Genomic DNA, 22,176 nt, shown 5'->3' with positions numbered 1-22,176 from the left:
TCATTATAATCCTTTTTCAAATAGCTCATAAAAGGAATTACTTAGTTGGTCGAACCGTGGAAGAACATCGTGACTCAACTTGAAAAGATAAAAAATGTACAGTATTAATGGTTAGAGGGCGATCACATTAATGTATTAATGATCACTACATTGTTGGATCACGGTTCGTTTGGTCCTGTAATTTCGTAGGCAAATACACATTCTAAACAAAATTGTAAAAAATGTCACGTTCATTAGTGCATTTGAAAAAAAAAAAAAAATTATAGTTTGAAAACGCATAAATTTTACGTTTTTTGCATAGAAAACAATAATACATTTTTAAAGACATATGATTTTAAAGATAATTTAAAACATTATTTTTGTAAATGGAAAATTTTTTACTGCATTTTTATAAATTTTATTTTTATTATCTATATTTTAAAACGAAACTACTAAACATAATGGACAGTCAATATCTTACATTCGAAATCGAAAGCAGTAATAAAAGGGATGTATAAGTAAATACGTTTTCGTAAATTAACTTTTTAAACATAAATTAACCTTTACACGAAATGTGGGTTAAAAATCATAAAATAGAGGGAAACCGACAAGTTTATTCCTGTATCTTATTGGAAATATCTTCGAATCCCTAAACGGAAATCAACCCATTTAGCGCAGAAAGGAAGTACTAAAGGGTTTCGGTCGTAGTCGCCAACCCTCACCGGAAACCCACCTATTTGGCTAGTCTGAGCTGCTTCTCGGCGGAACCAAGTCGAATCGGAGAAACTCCTTTAATTTGTTTCCTCTCAAAGCCGAAGCACCATTCTCTCTCCCCTTTTATTGGACTTGTGTCAACTTGGGGTCTCACGAACCCTAGCCTGAGGTATGTAATTTAACCTGAAGATTCAATTGTTCATCTTGGGTTTAGCTTGATTAGGAGTATTGTCGATGATCTTGATGAGATTATGAACTAGGGTTTATATTTTTGACGTATTCGAATCTGTGAAGTGGTTTTACTAGTTTCTAATTCGATTAGGTTGTTTCTAGGTTCATTGTTGTTATCATTTTTGACGAATTTTTGGTGGGGTTTTTAGTTTTAGAGCTTTGCTTGCTATTTAGTTTAATTTGTGGCAGTGTAATGAATTCTTTCTTTTGCATTGCAGACATATAGGTTGGAGTATTAGTGCGTGCATTGGGAAGTGGATTAGATTTTAGATTAGTATGGCTAGAAGGTACAGTAGTGATGAGAGTGATTCCTCGGATTCTGAGCGAAGAACTAGACATAAACGTGATGAGAGGCGAGATGAGCGTATACGTGATGATAAAGATAGAGAAAGAGGCAATGGTAAGGATTTGTTGGACTCTGATAAAAGAAGTAGAAAGCAGCATGAGAGACGAGATGAGCGTAGTGGTGATGATAACAACAGGGATAGAGCGAATGGGAAGGATGTTAGGGATAGAGATGGAAGGTGGCGAAGCGAGCATCTAGAGCGAAGGGAATCTCGTCAAAGTTCTGCTGAAGATGGTGAGTTAGTAGAGAGAGAAAGGAGCAGGCCAGAAAGGGAGAGAACCCATCGACATGAGGATAGGCATAGACGTCGAGAAAGTGGGGATGCTGATAAGGTGAAAGAATCTCATCAAAGTTCTGATGAAGATGATAGGCGAGTGTTGAGAGGCAAGCGAGAAAGAGAGAGATCCCATCAGCATGGGCATAGGCAGCGGGACAGTGAGGATGGCGATAGAAAAAAGGACCGTCGCAGAATAGATAAGGACGTGAATGAACAACGAAAAGATGGTCAGAGTTTTGGGAAGAACAGGGATAGAGATGGCAAAGTACTTGATGATTCGAAACCTCAGAATCAGCCAAAATTGCAAGAAGGAAATGTAAATGCTGATTCATCAAATTTGGGTAAGAGTGGTGGAGTTTACATTCCCCCATTTAAGTTGGCTCGAATGATAAAAGAGGTTGAAGACAAAAGCAGTATTGAATATCAGCGGTTGACATGGGATGCCCTTCGGAAGAGTATAAATGGACTTGTGAATAAGGTCAACGCTGCTAATATAAAGAATATAATTCCAGAGCTCTTCTCAGAGAATCTAATCCGGGGAAGGGGTCTTTTTTGCCGGTCATGTATGAAGTCGCAGATGTCATCCCCAGGCTTCACAGATGTGTTTGCTGCACTGGTTGCTGTTGTCAACACCAAGTTTCCTGAGGTGGGCGATCTTCTATTGAGAAGGATTATTTTGCAGCTCAAGAGAGCATATAAGCGTAATGACAAGGTGTGTATCTGCCTTGTTTTGATTGACAGTTGGCCGCTGTGGAGCTTGTTTTCAATTTGATTTCATTCTAATTGTCTTTTTTATTGGTTTGCTTTCTGTTCAGCCGCAATTACTAGCTGCTGTTAAATTTATTGCACATCTCGTGAATCAGCAAGTGGCTCATGAGATTATTGCATTAGAGTTGCTCACAGTGCTGCTTGAGAATCCAACTGATGACAGTGTTGAGGTAGCTGTTGGATTTGTCACAGAGTGTGGATCAATTTTGCAAGATCTTTCACCCAAAGGCCTGCATGGTGGGTATGCTGTTGGAATTATGAACTATATATTTATTTTATGAAGCTCTATTTATCTTTATTGAATCATGGAATTCTCCAATTAAATGGTATTGTGGGAGGAGCTGTGTTATTGCTTACCAAGGTGAGAAAAAGGGGGAAAAGAAGAAGAAGAAAATTTTCAATTGGAATGCCCCTAATTCTTTGCTGTCAATTTATCTTATATTTCAGGCCATGTTAGTTATAGTGGGTAAAAAAATATTTCCAGGTCATAAGCGGGGTCCTAAATCATCTATGAACCTACTTTTTTTTGGAGTATTCTGTACAACAGTACTAGCACAGATGAGAATAGATGTAAAAATTGAATTTTGGATCAGAGATATGTTATTGTCCTAAATTTTGAATCTACTTCTGGTCAATGCTCAAATGGCATCTCCTTATATTGTAAGAATGGGGTGGAAGTTGAGGTCTTAGGTTCAAAATTTTCTGTGCATGTGTATAGTTTATTAATAAATTGCCTCTACTAGCTAGGTGGCTTCTCTTGTACTTTGTGTACATGAGGTGCCTTATGCTTTTAATGATATCTCGATTACTTTTAAAAAAGAAAAAAAATAGTTTACTAATAAAAAAAAAGTCTGTTTATGTCTGATCCCTGTTTATGATTTTAATATCATTGGCTGAGCCAGTGTTTCCTGATCAATCATGTGTCTTTGGTTGGACTAAGAAGTTGCCATTCCATGTTACCCATGACAATACCAAGTTAACGATTGTCATGAAGATCGAGAAACAATGTCATGGTATTATTTTGTACTTTCAGGAATAGTTGCCACTCATGGCTGTGGCATATATCTAACTTTTGATGGTGGTCTGGTATTATATGGTGCAGAGTGTGAGTGTATTGCTGAGTACCTCATTTTCTTTTCTTCTTCTCATCTAATTTTTCTATACAAAAGTCAACAGAGAGTTTATGTGGTCTAAGGTTTGAATCCCCTTAGGGCTAGCCCATCAGTGAAGCCAGAGTATTACCAGATTCCTTGGAGAGGGGCGTTTTACATGGGTCTGAGGTTTATCCGACAGGGATGGGTATACAAAGTGGCCCTGGGTTTGAGGAGTTTCTCGTTAAAAAAAATAAAAAAAATAAAAAATAAATAATAAGCAACCTGCTATCTAAAACTTTTGGATCATTATGTTATATGGCTTAACAAGGTTTGCATGAGAAAGTGCTGGTGGATATATATCCTAATGTTCCTATCCTCTTTATTTTGTTTGTTTCCTGGAAATTTTTCTAGTTACTGTTCTCATGGTTTGTAATTTAACAGGAATATTTGAGCGTTTTCGTGGAATTCTTCATGAAGGGGAGATAGACAAACGGGTTCAATTTCTGATTGAAGGGCTTTTTGCAATAAGAAAAGCGAAGTTTCAGGTAAATTACTTTTCATTTTATGGTGTTATCATTATTGTTACTATTTTTCTTTCTGGAGTTTTGGTATGACATATTAGTGTCCAAGGATAGCCAGGATAAAGATGCCCTTTGTGATGTATTTGTTTGCAGGGGTATCCAGCTGTTCGTCCAGAACTGGATCTTGTAGAGCAGGAAGATCAGTTAACCCATGAGCTCTCTCTCCAAGAGGAAATAAATCCAGAGATTACCCTTGGTATGCCTTGTGCTATCTGTTGTCTTCTGCTTCTTGATTGGTCTACCTATACTTATATATTATTTAATTTAATTTAATTTTTTCATTTAATCTTCCTCCTTGTTCAGATATATTCAAGGCGGATCCAAACTTCCCTGAGAATGAGAAGAGATATGAAGAGCTCAGGAAAACGCTTTTGGGTGAAGAGTCTGAGGATGAAGACGCTTCAGATGCTGCATCAGATGATGATGATGATGATGAGGAGGAGGATGATGAATCCGAGGAAGAGGATGAGGAGGAGATGAAGATAAAGGACGAAACCGAGACAAACCTTGTCAATCTTCGGAGGACCATCTACCTCACTATTATGTCTAGTGTTGATTTTGAGGAGGCTGGACATAAGCTCCTAAAAATTAAACTAGAGCCAGGTCAAGAGGTAAGTGGTACTAGATTTTCCTGCTGTATAAACAAAGTCACCTTATTCGGGTATTTCCTTATTTGTGATGGTTAGGGAAAGAATAAATGTAGAGTGAGTGTTTGTTTACAATTGATGAATTTCTGCAAGTGAAGTACTTGGCTAGTTGGTTAGATGAAAAAATAACAATTAGGAGCTATGCTCAAGTCTTCTTTTCAGCATGAACTTCTCTTCACCCCTTTGCAGATCAAATGAATAACGAATGACTAACCAAGATGATTTAGATTCAATTTAAGTACTCTCCAAACATTTCAAATTACTAAATATGATTACATATCCTGATTAAGCCATCATTCTTGGCTTTCATTTTGTAATCCCTGCCCCCTCAACCAATTGAATTTATTTGGTGTTTGGGTACTTCAGTTACTTGCTACATGGAACTCAGCTTGACTTGGGCTTGGCTCATTGACACTCGCATGGGCTTGACACCAGCTCGTTTTCAATTTGAACATTAGGAGATGCTTAAGCTTGGTTTGCATGGTGGTCAGTGGGCTTGTGAGTGGCTGTAGCTCATTAATCCCACTCCAGTCCCATCTCTCATGATCTTTGTTAAAAACTTTGGACTAAAATATGTTAAAATAAACTTCATCCAAAAATATGAGGTCTGACAAACCCACTTTTATTGCTAGGTAACATGCAAATCAACGATCTCTTGAATTGGAGTCGAGTGATCTACCTTTATGAAATGCCTTATATGTTATCCTATAATTTGTTCTTTAATGTGCAAGAAGTAAATTAAGTTCCTAGTTGAGTTTTATTGTTTCTAAAATTTATTTGGGACCTAGTTCTATACTACTAGCAGAGTTATAATTGTCTTGATGACATATTCAGATGGAGTTGTGCATTATGCTCTTGGAATGCTGCAGTCAGGAGAGAACATACCTCCGGTATTACGGTCTTTTGGGGCAGCGATTCTGCATGATCAACAAAGTACACCAGGAAAATTTTGAGAAGTGCTTCGTCCAGCAGTATTCCATGATTCACCGGCTTGAAACAAATAAACTGCGCAATGTGGCAAAATTTTTTGCACATTTACTGGGCACAGATGCTCTGCCTTGGCCTGTCTTAGCCTATATACGCTTAACAGAGGAGGATACCACATCTTCTTCTCGTATATTTATTAAGATTCTATTTCAGGTAACTAAAGAGACATATTTCAATATTGTACACCCTCTTGTCTGTTTTTTTCCTAGGCATCCCGTTATAGTATGTTGCTAATCTCATTTCCCTTCTGAAACATGGAAATATAAATCGATTTGAAAAAGAGCTCGAGGCATCTGACATTGGACATTTGCCTAAATTGAGATGGTGTAAATAATTATCATCATCTTAGAAGAGAAGTTCTGTTTCCACTAGTTGCTGTTTTAAAACGCCCTGTGGTCATGTTGGCATCAATTGGTCTGATAACCAATCCATGTGCTATGTAGTTTAAGAACAAAAAAGCTAAGGATAAGAAAATTCTAATGGTGTCGTGTAGGTAAATTAGAATAATTGGGAAGTTTGCTTATGTGTGGGGTTAATGGTCTCATGACAACTCAGTCATCAGGATTATGAATCCAGGTTCATGTAGTGATGTCGGCTTATGTAGTCCTTGTTATTTTCTTGTGACTTTATTTCGTGCTATTCCGTGCTATATTTTCTGTTAAACTTTAATCCAGTGGGATTTATCCAGGTTATTACAATGCACATCTGTTTAGTTCACGCTCTCCTTCTTGAACAAATACGTGAACTCTCACTCTAGCTCCTCATTTATAAAAAAAATTATGATTTTGGATAGTTTTAAATTATTTCTGGGTGTTAATGTCTGCTGCCATTTTTTCTGGAAGCTGTTAAGTTTACTGTAGTGTTGTCTCTGGTGCAGGAATTGTCAGAGCATCTGGGCATCCGTCTGCTGAATGAGCGTCTTACAGATCCCACAATGCAGGAGTCCTTTGAATCTATCTTCCCGAGGGATAATCCCAAGAACACACGGTTTGCAATTAATTTCTTCACATCCATTGGGCTTGGTGGCATCACTGAAAACTTACGTGAGTACTTGAAGAATATGCCACGCCTAATTATGCAACAAGAACAAGCTGTCTCAGACTCTGAATCAGATGATGAATCTGATAGTTCGGACTCAGACACAGCTAGTTCTGAGTCCAAATCAGATTCATCAAGTTCAGATGAGAGTGAAAGAGATGACAGACGTAGGAAGCGGAAGAGGAGAGAATAAGGGAAATGTTATGCTGCACCAGAGACAACACCACAGTAAACTTTTGAGTATGGTGTATTTATATAATCCTGTCATTAGAGAACCGTCAATTTTTGTTCGTCTTTTGAATATTTTTGATTCGCTGTAATTTTACTGTCCAGTTCTCTACAAATTCCCCTATTTTAATATGCAAAGGTTGCTGTTACTTTTTAAGTTGAGCTGAAATGCTGAAATAGAGGTAGAATGTTTTTTGAGGATGGCGTTTGTCATTTTTCTTTAACCATCGACTTTCTGGACTTCGAGTGATTAGGTAATGCAGAAAGAACCAGGCGTCATGCCTTGTGAGGTTCGTGCTAACCCATGGGATTACTTTATCTGGTGTTTATGGATTCGATTTGAGCAGGATACATTGCTTTTGCAGACTACTACATTTTATTGTTTTGTACAAGGCTAATTTGCCTGCCATCTTGTAATCTTAAAGCAACTCAAGATTTGTTTGATCTAATTTAACATTTAAAATTTCCCATAATGTGTTTGTAAGTTATTTGGAGCTGCATTATAAGGATTTGTTAAGAGCTTCAATCAAATTAGCCAAGACATATCCTTATCTTCTGTAGTTTAATCGATTGTTCCCTCTGCTCTCCAAAATATTTTTGCATTCAGAAAAATAAGCAATCAATAATAATAATAATAATAATAATAAAACAATGTTAAGTTGGGATGGAACCCTGACTTCTTGAAAACGATTCCGGTTTTCGACTCAACATGATAGGAAATAAAACTTCTTTGCCACCTAGTGGCCGCCAACTACTGGTGGAGGTTGGTAGGTGGCAGGCCACCATTTTGCCCGCTTTTGTTATGGTAAAAAGTGATTTGACAAGGAATTGCAGGGATCCAAAACCCAGGAGGCTGTTCCTGTTTGCTTTCAGTTTGCCGAACAATAATGAAGATAGGAAAATTATAGGATGATGACGACTCTTTCTCTTGTCCACAGCAGTAACGACAGGAGCATAACGTATCACTTCAACCTTTCCCACTTTTCCTGCATTAATGCTAAAGCATCATCTCCCAACGATTTATCCTTCCTATCTCGACGTTCATACAAGACGCACACATCTATTTGAACCAGACATCATCTTCTCACTGTATAATAATCTTTTCTATCATTGTCTTATGTCACCACTATGGCTGCTCTCTTCATAAACACAAAAGACAAGAAGATTGGTAGGCCTAAGTATTTTGGAGTGAAAGCAAACACTTGAAAAAACAGAGTCTTTTTCAGTAATCTACTTGTCTTAGAAGAGAGATTTCCTCTTCTGTGATGCAAGTGTTATCTATTTGTCCAGAATCAGCCATGAATACCCACTTGCACGAAAGGTCGTGGTCCTTATTTATGCTTGTGAAAATTATAGAAACCAACCAATTTTGTTTCACAACTAACTTCCAAATAATCTTACTGTTCTTATCTTTTTCAATTATTTCCTTCCTTTTCTTTGAATAGGATGTTGAAGATCTTTATAAAGATGTTTCCAAAAGTTTAAGAAATCATCCTTTTCGGGTCCTAATCTTATCATTATTATATGACAATGATGCCATTCACCTCTTGTTGGTTTAGGGAATATCATGGCCATATTGGATCACTAGAAATTGATCAAACTCTCTTCTTTAATCTGGACGGTGGAATATGCATCTTGAATGACAGGAGTAGGACCAATTGTCACAACCGTCATTGCCCAATAAAGGGGCAACTGAATTAGATTATTATAATGGCTTATCATTTATTTCTCCATCTCATTGAAGGTCCACCTCTATCAATCAAGATTGGGTCATTTATCAACGGTTGTAGTTACAGTTGTGTAACCAATTTCATACACAATTTTAGCTTTATTCTTTAGAGTGATTCGATTCACGTTATTTTTGTCCTAACTTAAGTATCGGAAAGTTCCTCCGTTAGAAAACTCCAGCAAGCTTCCGAACTATTTTCACCCTTTTTGTAGGTGTTTGTTAACTGTGTCTAATCGTGCGATCAACTGCATTATCGAATTAGATTTGTATCAATCCAATTGACATAATGATTTAAATGTGAAATTTAAATTTATTTTAAGAAGTAAATTGCAAATTTTATAATTTTTGAAATTAAATTATAATTTGTGGTATGTCATAGTAAAAATATAATATTTGTTAGTCAATTTTGGCTGGATAAGCTTCTTTCCCTTCTCAAATAAACACTAAAATAATCATGTCTACTTGCACATAAGAAAACAAAAATAACAATAAAGGATTTGGAAAAGACTCAGCCAATCCCTGTTTCTTGTGAGCAAGAAATGAGTAAAAAGTTCAAAAAGGTTCTCTAACTTTCCGGCATGAAGAAGATGAATGAAAGTATATTATAATCATTCTTTTGGTTCCTTAAAATAATTGACAAAAGAAAAAAGAAATGAGAAAATAGTTTCTCTGGGTTTTAGGTGGGAGTTGGGACAGATACAAGTCAAACCAAACTAATCTTACCTAACATCACTTACCTCTTTATATTTTAATGGGGTTCATGCTGTATGTTTCCTTCCTTTGAATCAGGTAAAATGGAGAGGATTTTATGAGAAATTTAAGGAGCCATTTCTCTTATACTTTTGCCTTTTTACTAAAAAGTACAAGAACTTCCGGAAAAAAAAAAGCGTTATCAAACAAGACCGTGATATTTTTTTTCTTTCTCATTTGATGTAACAAGTGCAATTAATGAACCTACTACTGAATCTAATAAGTTAAAGTCAAAGTGTAAGTTGGCGTTGTTCGTTCCAAGTTAATTTGTAGAAATGAAATGAAAAAAGGGCCGCTCCAAGCCAATCTCTTTTTACACTTGCAACATTAAAAATTAATTTTTCTATTGCTTGTTCCATTTAAGAGTGAACCTTCTCATTGTATGGTATAGGTTAAAAATCATCAATGAAGACAAGCAAAGCTGAAATTTCACTCCCTTATTTGTATCCTTGGTTGAAACTGGAATCGTTGAGATTTAGATATAGGACATACGTCCCAATCCCAACATGTCCAATTCCAACTGGAACTAGACTTTAGCCGAATCCGTTTCAAACCCGCCATTTAGATCCACTTAAGCAGAAAATAAGGTAAATTGAAAGGTTTAACTCCTAATTGATCTTAATGCTACACCATCCCAGCCCAGTGTGCTTTATCTCCTATTTTCTTCTTTTGAGTTACATATCAATATATTTACCATTTTCCCAACAACCAAGCATAAAGCAAGAATTCTCTATACCTAGCTGAGATGACAGCTTTTATTTCTCTATGAGATGACAGACTTTTATGATGCAACTTGTTTCTTAATGGCCATTAAAAAAATTGGTCACACACTCTGGATGCCACTACAATGTTACATGCTTGTTGCCACCAGTAAAGAGAGAAAATTTCAACACTGTCCCACCACGAGGGCAGGGAAGAAGAAGGTAACATAAAATTCAACTGTCATTTTCAGCAAAAGTAGCAATGATCTGTTTGGAGAAAAAAATGCTGATCAAAGTGTGATCGAGACCTCAACAATTTTACTGTCCGGATTACTAGCAATTTGGACAACAAATATGAGAGAGTCCCTACAGACCAGATCTCAAGCGGCCTGCCATACTACATGAACAAGTTAATCTCATAAGATTTTATTCACATTTACTGTTCTAGTTACTAACAATTCAGACAGCAAATCATTCAAAATCCGAATTCACCGACTAGACTTGCTCCAAAGGCCCTGTCACTTCCATGTGTTCGAACCCTATGGCCTAGTGTTGAACCATTGTACAAACAAAGTCAATAATTTGTTCATAATTGTTGGCAGCTAGCTTTCTTGTTCAACTAGGCGACAATATCAAAACAGGAAGAAATTCAGATGCTTAAGCAGCATGCGCCTTAACATGGCATGGAATATTACTTTTCAGGACATAGGCAGGAGGTGGGAGGGGGGGAGTCACTGTAAACTTTTAGAGAAAGCTAATGAAATATGTCGGGGGGTCATAAATTGGATGTTGTATGGCACGTGCATATGCTTTTTGGGTTGGTAACTAGTAAGGTCTCCTTTCTTAACTTCAATGCAAGTGAAGTTGAAGAGTAAAGGTAAGTATATATATATACCAACAAACTTATTCTAGCAAGCATGTTTTACAATCTAACCTAGTTTCCAGCTCAAGAAACAAAGTTCTCATTGAAGGAACTAAATACAACATCTAGTACATCTTTGCTAGAGCTGAGAGGGTTAGAGTTAAAGAGTGCGACACATGATCATCTTGATTGTTTTTATAATTATGATTAGGAAAATTGTTTATGTCACACTATTAACCCCTTTAAGCTCGGGTTTGCGCATCTCGGAAGACTTTCTCAGTAACCACAGGAGAATTTCCTGCAGTGAGATCGAACTTCTGTTTTAGACCATGACTCTCACTATATCATGAGTGTGCATACCCAGAAAAAGACTGCAAAGTAATGGTCCACAGTACCATGTGAGTCCAAAGCCTATTTTAGTATAACAACAATTCATAATCTATCCTGTGATTCCAACCATGTGAGGCCCTATCGTTACCTTGAGATAAAACAAAATTTTCTTATTCAAAAAGCTGGTAATAAACAAGAACAAGAATAAGAAAACAAATGTCTGAGTGGCTTTCTCCAAACTAAACGGACTTCTATGTAGTTTTTTGGGTAGGAGGCATCCAACATTCTGAAACATCGGTCTCCGGACCATAAAAGATACAAAAAAACTTGTGCTTCCACAGTCTTTTCTCTCTCTTTTCTCTCTCTAGTCTTTTGAATCAATCTTTATTAAAAAGAAAAGAAAGTATAGTAAGATAGTTATAGGATAACATTTTGTTTTTTACCACTACTTTTTTGCTTAAAGTATACTTATTGGTTTTGATATTTTGCATCATCCTCTTGATTTTTTTGTCGACCTTTCGAAATGGAGATGGGTTATTTTATGGTTATGAATTTGTACCATTAGATATAATAACAAAAAAAAAAATTTACTATAAAATAATTTTTCTCTAAATTTCAAGTGCATTAAAGAGAATCTTGATTTAGTAAATTTTAAAAATAATTAGTTGTATTGTAATTGGTTTGTAAATGATTTGCATCAATCGATTGTCATCATAAATTCATTTGAAAAATTGAAAGAAAAATAAAATTACGCGGTCTAATCCCGTTCATCATCATTATCATTTTCATTATAATAAATGGTATGCTAACTTACTATAACCACATTTATTGGGAGCATATCCTCTCCAGTTCAAATGAGCCGGATAACAAAAAAAAATTTACTATAAAATAACTTTTCTCTAAATTTGAAGTTAATTAAAGAGGATCTTGATTTAGTAAATTTTAAAAATGATTAGTTGTATTGTAATTAGTTTGTAAATGATTTGCATCAATCGATTGTCATCATAAATTCATTTGAAAAATTGAAAGAAAAATAAAATTATGCGGTCTAATCCTGTTCATCATCATTATCATTTTCATTATAATAAATGGTATGCTAACTTACTATAACCACATTTATTGGGAACATATCCTCTCCAGTTCAAATAAGCCGGATAACAAAAAAAAATTTACTATAAAATAACTTTTCTCTAAATTTCAAGTTAATTAAAGAGGATCTTGATTTAGTAAATTTTAAAAATAATTAGATGTATTGTAATTAGTTTGTAAATGATTTGCATTAATCGATTGTCATCATAAATTCATTTGAAAAATTGAAAGAAAAATAAAATTACGCGGTCTAATCCCATTCATCATCATTATCATTTTCATTATAATAAATGGTACTATAACTTACTATATCCACATTTATTGGGAGCATATCCTCTCCGGTTTAAATGAGCCGGATAACAAAAAAAATTTTACTATAAAATAACTTTTCTCTAAATTTTAAGTGAATTAAAGAGGATCTTGATTTAGTAAATTTTAAAAATAATTAGTTGTATTGTAATTAGTTTGTAAATGATTTGCATTAATCGATTGTCATCATAAATTCATTTGAAAAATTGAAAGAAAAATAAAATTACGCGGTCTAATCCTGTTCATCATCATTATCATTTTCATTATAATAAATGGTATGATAACTTACTATAACCGCATTTATTGAGAACATATCATCTCCAGTTCAAATGAGCGGATAATATCCAGTTCAAATGGAATGGAGAGGATTTTAATTCCCTTTTTATTGATATGTAAAGAGATGAACTTATATACGGTTTTTATATATTATTTTTATAGTATTATTTAAATTTTGTAATGAAAACATCTTAATTATTTTAAAAGATTAGGATTTTTCTTCATAATATGACAAATATAGTTTAAATTATTGTTTTTGTGAATCTTGATATAGGTACATGTATGATTATGCATATTCAAATGTATTTATGTGTATGTTTAAGTTTAAGATTCAAGTTAATTACTTAATTAACTCAAATGATAAAAAATTAATAATAATAATCAGTATGCATTTATAAACAAATAAAAAAAATTATTAATTGAGTAATTCATAAACAAGATTGTGTTCATTTGAAAATAAATGAACTAATTATAAACAAATTATTTAATTCAATAATAAGTTCCAGCTCACCTAGTAATTAAAATCAAACCAAATAAGTGGAGCTTGAATATTAATTTATAGTAAATATTAGGTGTTTTTTCGGTGTTCTTTTAATCGTATGTATGTAGATATTATTTTCTAAAAAGCAAGTAATAAAAATAAGAACAATTTTTCTATTTTTTTTAGAAAATAATATCCTCTAGAACCATGAAGACACTGGGAGAACACTTGATATTCTAAAATATTTAATAATCAGTTGGGTTACTGCCCTATTTAAAATAGAAATGTTATTTTGTATTGTTTTAGCATTTTAACATATATATATATATATATATATATATATATATAAATTTCCTGCAAACTAGTTTAAAGAAAATATCTTCAAACTCATTTAAAATAGTGTCAAATGTCTATAAATATTTAAAATACACATTAAATTCTTAATATTATTAATAGCAGTTTATTAACTTAGACTAAATTTAACGTGTGTTTTAAATATTTATAGATACTTGACACTATTTTAAATGAGTTTGAGAATATTCCCTTCAATATATATATATATATATATATATATATATATATATATATGCTCAGCTGGCATGTTTAGTCTAATTTTTTTTTTCCCCTTTATTAAGATTAATAATACAAAGAGGACGAAGACAGCTTAGAAGAAGCAAACAAATTTATTTGAATTTATAGTAATGTTGATGCGTTTTTGCTAATCCAGATGGCGAAGATCACGACGGAATCTATTTAAAGCCACTCAGCTAGATGAGCTCCGAGAGGCAGAGATTTTGTTTGGTAAGCGTTATCTCAATGTCTCAGTTGTTGATGAGATGAGCTTCTACAAATCCTGTCTAGAATATTCAAATTTCTGGGAGCGAGATAATGGCGATTTCTTCAGAATTCTCGCTTTCACAAACGCCACTCAATTCAACAACGAATCAAGAAAAAGCTGTGTATTTTCAGGAATAGATATGCCTTAAAATATCAATGTGCAAGCGATTCTCTCGGTCAAAGCCACAACCGCAGAAAACGACACCTTACCTTTCACGAGATGGCTGGAATTCTTGGACTCTTGCTTTGCTGACTTGATAGCTTGGCGTGCCTCTATATATAGACCCTCTCACCCTCACATGTGATTGTGCTTTCCACTGTTCAAGCTTTGCCTGTGATTCTTTTTTCCTTTCTAGATTGAATTCGATCTTGGGGATGTGGGTGTGTTTTGGACTGTGTTAGTTCAGTGAATTTAGAGGTTTTCTGTTCTGGGTTTTTTTTTATACAAATTACAGTGACTGCTTTCATTCTATTTTAGTTTAGCTTGAAGTCAAAGTGTGTCTGTTCCTCACAGGGTTCACTGAATTTAGAGGTTTTGTGTTCTGGGTTTTGGTTGGAAGTGAATGTTTTGATTCCTTTTTCTTGATTTTGAACTCGATACTGCCTGGTTTTTGCAGTTTTAATCTTTGTTCCAATTGCATTCATCCAAGTTTCAGGCTTTTGCTTTCTGACTCTTGGCAAAATGTATATTGGATTCTCTTTAGTTGAATTTGACATCAGATTGTCTACTTGATCATCTTTTTTTTGTTGTACTCAATTTGACTAAATTTGGGGTATTTTAATCTGAGGTTTTTTAATAAGGATGAAGGCGTTCGTGTTCTTTGAAATGCTGGTTGTGCTTTTAGTCTTTGTGTTATGTGGTTGTGTCATGGGCAAGGAATGTACAAACATTCCTACTGAGCTCTCATCACATGGTTTTCGATACGAGCTCCTATCATCGAAAAATGAAACGTGGAGGGAAGAGATGTTTTCACACTATCATTTAACCCCAACTGATGAATCTGCTTGGGCGAATTTGCTGCCGAGAAAGTCATTGAGGGAAGAAGATGGGTACAGTTGGCAAGCAATGTATCGGCAAATGAAAAATAAGGGTGGAATTGAACAATCCGGGGATTTTCTTAAGGAGGTGTCTTTGCATGATGTGAGATTGGATTCGAGTTCACTGCATTGGCGAGCGCAGCAAACAAATTTGGAGTATTTATTGTTGTTGGATGTCGATAGATTGGTTTGGAGCTTTAGGAAGACGGCTGGTTTGCCAACACCTGGCAAAGCATATGGGGGCTGGGAAGACCCGGCTACTGAGCTTCGGGGACATTTTGTTGGTTAGTTTATCTTGTGAATCTTCTAAATCATGGATTTTGTACTACATCTTTTGTTTTGCTCATTGTCTATGCAAATTGATTGTATTTTATTAGATTCTATTTCTTTCCTGTAGAGAAAAATCATTATTAGACTACTTTAATTGCAAGGAAATTGAAGAAAGAAACCAAAAAGTCTTCAAGAAGTTTAATAATTCCACATACAGTAATCAGGCCGCCCTATTTAGTTTCATTTTTGCTTTTTGTTGGAAGAATCTGACATATGAGTTCATTTCATTAAAAAAAATTAGACATATTTGCTTCTTTTTTTTTATTATTCTTTTTTTTTTTTTATGCTTAATTCCTCTATATTCTAGGCTACTCCTGTTCACGAATCCTTTATTTTCAACAAAGTGAAAAGATGTTTTACTGCAATTTTAGTTCTTGAAATTTAAATGTTGATGGTTTATAATGAATAGCTTGCTTTTTGTTATCTTGAAGGGCATTACTTGAGTGCATCGGCACTAATGTGGGCTAGCACTCACAATGATACTCTCAAACAGAAAATGTCAGCTGTACTATCTACTTTATCTGACTGTCAGGAGAAAATGGGCACGGGATACCTTTCTGCCTTTCCATCTGAATTCTTTGATCGTTATGAAGCTATAAAACCTGTTTGGGCTCCGTATTATACCATTCACAAGGTAGGTTCTATTTCAATTCTTTAACTAGATGGATTTGATTTATTTGGCGTTAAAAAGGTTATGCAATCAGCTTTCAACTTGTATATTTTGACAGATCTTGGCAGGCCTACTGGATCAATACACATTTGCTAGTAATGCTCAAGCTTTAAAAATGATGACATGGATGGTTGAGTATTTTTACAACCGTGTTCAGAATGTGATTACAAAGTACAGTGTAGAAAGGCACTATCTATCACTTAATGAAGAAACTGGTGGCATGAATGATGTCCTTTACAAGTTATACAGAATAACTGTAAGTAAACTTATCTAGATGGTTCTGTTAGCTCCTCTCGCTGATACTCCACTTTACTTGCATGATATTAACCTTCTATTGAATTTGGTTGATATCTTTATATGCAGAAATGGCCAGATGGTTAAGCCATTTGCGAACTTTTATTAAGTATGCCGTTCCAGAAATCTTGTTTAATCACACATACCACATGCCATGCATTTCTTCTCGACTTTGGAAAATGTATCTTACAAACTATTTGAATCGGGAATTATTGTGGAAATTTTGGATATCTATGGTATGATAGCACCCTGCAGTAACTGCTGTATTCAACGAAAATAACCTCACGTTATGCTCCAATAGTTGGCCAATTTAAAGATCTAAATATATGATCTACTAGCTAGTCATAAAGAAAATGAAACTGTCTTGAATGGTGGCGAGTATTACCATCATTACCAGAGAAGTTTGCCTTGCATGCTGTGAATGGTGACAAGTTGTGACTTGTTCTAGTTGATTAGATTTTCTTTAGTAAGTTCCTTTTAGCATGTTGTTACTGTAGGTTTGCAAAGTACTCGTATCATTGTAACTTTGGGTTATGATCTGAGCCTTCATGTCCCTATGTGCAGCAAGATCCAAAGCATTTATTGTTGGCTCACCTGTTTGACAAACCATGCTTTCTAGGATTACTTGCAGTTCAGGTAACCATTATTTTCTGTTCAATGATGCTCGGTTGATTTTTTGGATTTTCAATGATCTTCTGGCAAATATTAAATAAAAACAACTAATATGTTCTCCTTTGGAGAAAACGAAGTAATGTTCCATATCTCTAACTCTTTCTTTAGTACAGAAACACTATTAGGAGCACTCTGAACTTTAAATTTATAATTAGTGGATCCTTTTCTTACTACCTTTGGGCATAAAATAAATTATGGTCTGTAATCTGTTGCAAATAGTATGCACATAATGCAAGAATTGGATATAGGATTCAGATTTAGAGTGATAGTCAGCGGCGTCGTGGTCTAATGGTACTGTTGCTTCACCTTTTGTTCTAGGTACTCTTTTAACTTCAAGTGTGTTTCTTAAAGTTGTCAACTAACTCTTATTTATAACGAGAGAGGGCCTCTACTTGAATTCTTCTCAATAGCTTACTAATGGTTTAAAAAAATAAGAAAAAAGAATGGAGGAAAAATCAATTTTATTTATACTCTAGACATCCAATCCAGATGATCAGGTGTCGTCCATGTTATCCTGTCTACTTTATTTCATAAACAAATTGAATCAGTCCTCTCTGGCTAATCCAGCTTAACCAGTGGAAAATATTCTGTAATTTCCGGCCTATCATTTATTTCACGTCTGGAGCCAATTACGTGTGACCATAACCGACATCAGTAGCACGTAGACTGTCCAATTTTGTGTCTTGATACTTATTTAGGAATGTAAGTAGTAATCTTTAATATCTTACTAGAAATTAAAATGCAATATGATGGTAGTAAATTCACTGATGAATTATTGTACACATTCTTCTTCTCTCAGAACACCACATTGATTTTATGCTTGATTGATTCATATTGAAGTTTCCAAGTTACTTCAAACTCTGATTTTCATACTTACTATTATTTAACAAAAGTTTATTTCTTTCGCTTGTAGGCTGATGACATATCTGGTTTTCATGCCAATACACATATCCCAATTGTTATAGGATCTCAAATGCGGTATGAAGTAACTGGTGATCCACTTTATAAGGTAAATTGCTTTATATAAATATAGATCATCTGAACAACTATATCCAGCAATCCTGGCATCACTTCTAGTGCTCGTGCGTAATTACAATATGCTTTTTTACCCTCCCTATCCACGAGTTGTTGATGACCTTTCTCTTCTTCCTACTCATTTTGTCTTGCATCTTTGTTGTCAAAAGAATTTGATCTTTTAATTGCCATTTAGGGTTAGTTTTTGTTCTTTTGAAGGTTCATATGATAAACATATGGTCATGAACTTATCTCCCAATTTATAATGTTCATTCAATTATGGTGTGCCAGGCAATAGGGACGTTCTTCATGGAAATTGTCAACTCTTCTCATAGCTATGCAACAGGAGGCACATCAGCCGATGAGTTCTGGTAATATTAGTACTTCATATTTCTATTCATTTTACTCTTGTGTGAATCTCTATATGGTACACTGAGTGAATAAGAACAGTTATTTCAAATCCTATGTGTATTTTATTTTTTACATGATTTTTGCTAGTTTCTTTCACACTCTCTTCTGATGTGTATCATTTTGCTCCCCTTGCGCCTGGCAGGTCAGACCCCAAGCGATTGGCAAGCACTCTACAGACAGAGAATGAAGAATCTTGTACAACTTATAACATGCTGAAGGTATGCCTTCTCTTTTTCCCCTTTATAGTGATGATGGAATTTTTGATTGGTCCTTTTGTTGGAAATTGATTTATAATTAGCAATCTAACTAAAATAATTGCATCATATGTTGGATATCACGGATTTGTGTGTATGGCCTTTTTCTTTTCTTTCTTTCTTTCTTATTTTCAAGCTACATTACTATGGCAACTGGGAATTTAGTATTTTACCATGTCTCACTGATTCTGTAGGTCTCTCGCCACCTATTTACATGGACCAAGGAAATAGCATATGCGGACTATTATGAGCGCGCCTTGACAAATGGCGTGCTAAGCATTCAAAGAGGAACGAATCCTGGAGTGATGATTTACATGCTCCCACTAGGTCGTGGAGTTTCCAAGGCTGTAAGTTACCATGGATGGGGAACAACAGATCGGTCATTTTGGTGTTGCTATGGCACAGGTGTGAATTGATTGTCAATTTCAAATTTATTGCTTTAGAATGTGCTAAAACACCACTTATCCCAAAAGCTTAAGTTAATAGGAAATTGTGAATTTAATAATTTAATTAATACTTTAACACTCATCCTCACATGTGGGCTCAAACTCTTCCTCAACAAATGAGGTCCAATATGTAGAATATTTAACTAAAATGGGGGTAAACTGTGGAATTAGGGTTTGAACTCGGGACTTTTGCTTTGATACCACATTAAATCATTATTTATCCCAAAAGCTTAAGTTGATAAGAAATGATGAATTTAATCATTTAATTAATAATTTAACATAATTGGTGTCTACTTTTTTTTTTTCCTTTTGATTTCACCACATTCTTAATTTGATGGAATCTGAGGATTTGCTTTCTCACATTGTAATTGTTTTGATTGAACAATTAACCTGGTTTTCTACTTGATCTCTGTTATGAATGCTGAGTGGTAACCATTAATGTTGCATCTCTTTAGCACTCCATCCATCTGATAAGTATTTTTTCATGCTACTTCTGTAGGAATTGAATCATTCTCAAAGTTAGGAGATTCCATTTATTTTGAAGAGGAAGGAGAAGTTCCTGGTCTGTACATCATCCAGTATATCTCAAGCTCACTTGATTGGAAATCCGGACAAAGTTTGCTCAATCAGAAGGTTGATCCTGTTGGTTCATGGGATCCTTACCTTCAAGTGACATTGACATTTTCTTCGAAGGAGGTACTGGTTAAGAATACATTTCTCTTAAAAGCCACATAGAAGTTAATTTTGCTCTTTGATTATAGTACCCAAGAAATCACTGCTGAATATATTTACCCTTTGATGTCACTTACTTGGACAAGGAACACACAATTGCTAATTATCATATGATTATACTATATTGCACCATTTTAATACTTTTCTAGTATGGAATTACCCTCTATCGACAAGCTTTGATCTAGTGGTAGTAAAACATGGATCTGAAGGCAGTTCTGGAAAACATGGAACACATATGAACATGTGCTGTTTCTTTTGTCTGATCTCCAGTTGAGAGGTGTCATTGGTCCAAGTACTGTTCGTATTGACGTGTGCTTCTCTTTCTGCTAGTGCTCACTGTATTTATTTGGTTTCAGCATGGGTATGAATAGCTTTTATACTGGATCTGATATGCAGGGACCGAGCCATTTATCTAACTTGAACTTGCGGATACCAAGTTGGACGTCTACAGCCGGTGCAAAGGCATCACTAAATGGTCAGAATTTGCCTCTACCGGCTCCAGGTGTGAATTTCTTCTCTCTATAGACTATATGTTAGCTTTTCTTGAAAAGAAGAAAAAAGGGACCCAGCATATTTTAGCAGTTTTTTTTTTTTTTTGGGAATTGTATTTATCTAACTATTTTGATCCTTTTCACCTGCATAATGTATTTTTGGTGCAAACCATAGAGTTTCTTGAAAAAGAACTGTAGTTCTTTACTTCAGATATAGATTGATAGAGTTTCTTGATTAATCATATCCTGATGCAGGTAACTTCCTATCAGTCCCTAGAAGCTGGAGATCTGGTGACAAACTAACTCTTCAGCTGCCCATTAGTTTGAGAACAGAAGCTATTCAAGGTATTTTCATGGGATAATCTACTTGAGCAGTTCGTACATCCCTGCATAATTTCAATAATCAGGAAAAGAATTGGTATGGATGATATATTATTGACAATGTCTTTCTAATGAACTTCAGATGACCGGCCAGAGCATGCTTCTGTTCAGGCAATACTTTATGGCCCATATCTGCTAGCGGGTCATACGAGTGACGACTGGGACCTCAAAAGAGGGTCAGCCAACTCTCTTTCAGACTGGATTAGTCCAATCCCTGCTACTTATAATACTCATCTGGTTTCCTTGTCCCAAAAGTCTGGAGATTCAACTGTTGTCTTAACTAATTCAAACCAATCGATCGCAATGCAAAAGTTACCAGAATCCGGCACTGCTTCTGCTGTTCATGCCACTTTCAGACTCATCTTAAATGACTCTTCTGGAAATTTTTGGACTATAAATGATGCTGTTGGCGAATCAGTCATGCTAGAACCATTCGATTTTCCTGGAATGGTTCTAGTACACAAAGGAAAGGATGAAGACCTTGGAATTTCAGACTCTCCTAGTGGTGTCGGCTCTTCTGGTTTCCGGTTGGTTGCAGGATTGGATGGAAAGGCTGAAACGGTATCCTTGGAGTCGGAAAGCAACAAGGATTGCTTTGTGTATAATTCAGGCAAAAGCGTAAAGCTCAGCTGCAAATCAGACTCATCATCATCAGATGATTTTAGTCAGGCTGCTAGCTTTGTGTTGAGCAAGGGAATTAGTGAGTATCATCCTATGAGCTTTGTAGCCACAGGGGTGAGGAGGAATTTTCTTCTGGCACCCTTACTGAGCTTCAGGGATGAATATTATACTGCTTATTTCAAATTTCATGATTAATAATCTATGTACTGGACTGACTGAGAAGTCCATGTAAATTGCTTAGATAATAAATATCCTCTTCTTGTTACCTCTCAAGAGTTGTTTCTTCAAATTTCTAGTTTAATGTTGATTTGAGGCTCTTTGATTATTGAAAAAATCTATAGAATGTAGAAATTGAGAAAAGGAGATTGTGGGATGCTGGGCTAGTGCTCTTTGTAATTTTTTTGCTAATGGTTCAGTTTCTGTCCAGAACCATAAATCATCCCAAAAAGCTTTCTTTTTGAATATTAGAGAGTTTACCCAACATCTTCGCAATCTAAAGGATTGAAAAACATCGAAATAAAATCACATGGGATTCGGCCTCTACTATGGCTGATCCCTATCTATGTGT

At 35.1% G+C, this 22,176-nt stretch overlaps 2 protein-coding genes across 2 annotated transcripts; both read left to right on the top strand.

The window, feature by feature from the left end:
• Positions 1-627: 627 nt before the first annotated feature.
• LOC132163506 (MIF4G domain-containing protein / MA3 domain-containing protein) lies at positions 628-7,088 on the top strand. The gene is made up of 8 exons (XM_059573815.2): positions 628-862; positions 1,143-2,259; positions 2,363-2,552; positions 3,851-3,954; positions 4,084-4,186; positions 4,294-4,601; positions 5,472-5,777; positions 6,502-7,088. The coding sequence occupies exons 2-8, from the start codon at positions 1,201-1,203 to the stop codon at positions 6,853-6,855; spliced, it is 2,424 nt and encodes an 807-aa protein (XP_059429798.2). The 5' UTR covers positions 628-862; positions 1,143-1,200; the 3' UTR covers positions 6,856-7,088.
• Positions 7,089-14,126: 7,038 nt separating this feature from the next.
• LOC132163582 (uncharacterized) lies at positions 14,127-21,873 on the top strand. Its single transcript, XM_059573921.2, has 12 exons — positions 14,127-15,576; positions 16,054-16,256; positions 16,351-16,548; positions 17,151-17,222; positions 18,172-18,267; positions 18,564-18,643; positions 18,826-18,901; positions 19,132-19,342; positions 19,883-20,079; positions 20,512-20,617; positions 20,862-20,951; positions 21,070-21,873. Exons 1-12 carry the CDS (start codon positions 15,057-15,059, stop codon positions 21,801-21,803), a joined length of 2,583 nt encoding a protein of 860 aa, XP_059429904.2. The 5' UTR covers positions 14,127-15,056; the 3' UTR covers positions 21,804-21,873.
• The last annotated feature ends 303 nt before the right edge of the window (positions 21,874-22,176 follow it).

This window comes from Corylus avellana, chromosome 8 (assembly GCF_965113065.1).
Source record: "Corylus avellana chromosome 8, dhCorAvel1.hap1.2, whole genome shotgun sequence".
Lineage (NCBI taxonomy): Eukaryota > Viridiplantae > Streptophyta > Magnoliopsida > Fagales > Betulaceae > Corylus > Corylus avellana.
The sequence above is the reverse complement of the archived record's forward strand: the minus strand, read 5'-3'. Positions and strand labels throughout refer to the sequence as shown.

Bases quoted from the DNA above. Each gene is read 5' to 3' on its own strand.
- LOC132163506 (XM_059573815.2), top strand. From the start codon at position 1,201: ATGGCTAGAAGGTACAGTAGTGATGAGAGTGATTCCTCGGATTCTGAG. The intron at 2,260-2,362 runs GTGTGTATCTGC...CTTTCTGTTCAG, and splicing joins CATATAAGCGTAATGACAAG to CCGCAATTACTAGCTGCTGT. The intron at 4,602-5,471 runs GTAAGTGGTACT...TGACATATTCAG, and splicing joins AACTAGAGCCAGGTCAAGAG to ATGGAGTTGTGCATTATGCT.
- LOC132163582 (XM_059573921.2), top strand. From the start codon at position 15,057: ATGAAGGCGTTCGTGTTCTTTGAAATGCTGGTTGTGCTTTTAGTCTTT. The intron at 18,268-18,563 runs GTAAATTGCTTT...ATGGTGTGCCAG, and splicing joins CTGGTGATCCACTTTATAAG to GCAATAGGGACGTTCTTCAT. The intron at 18,644-18,825 runs GTAATATTAGTA...TGCGCCTGGCAG, and splicing joins ACATCAGCCGATGAGTTCTG to GTCAGACCCCAAGCGATTGG.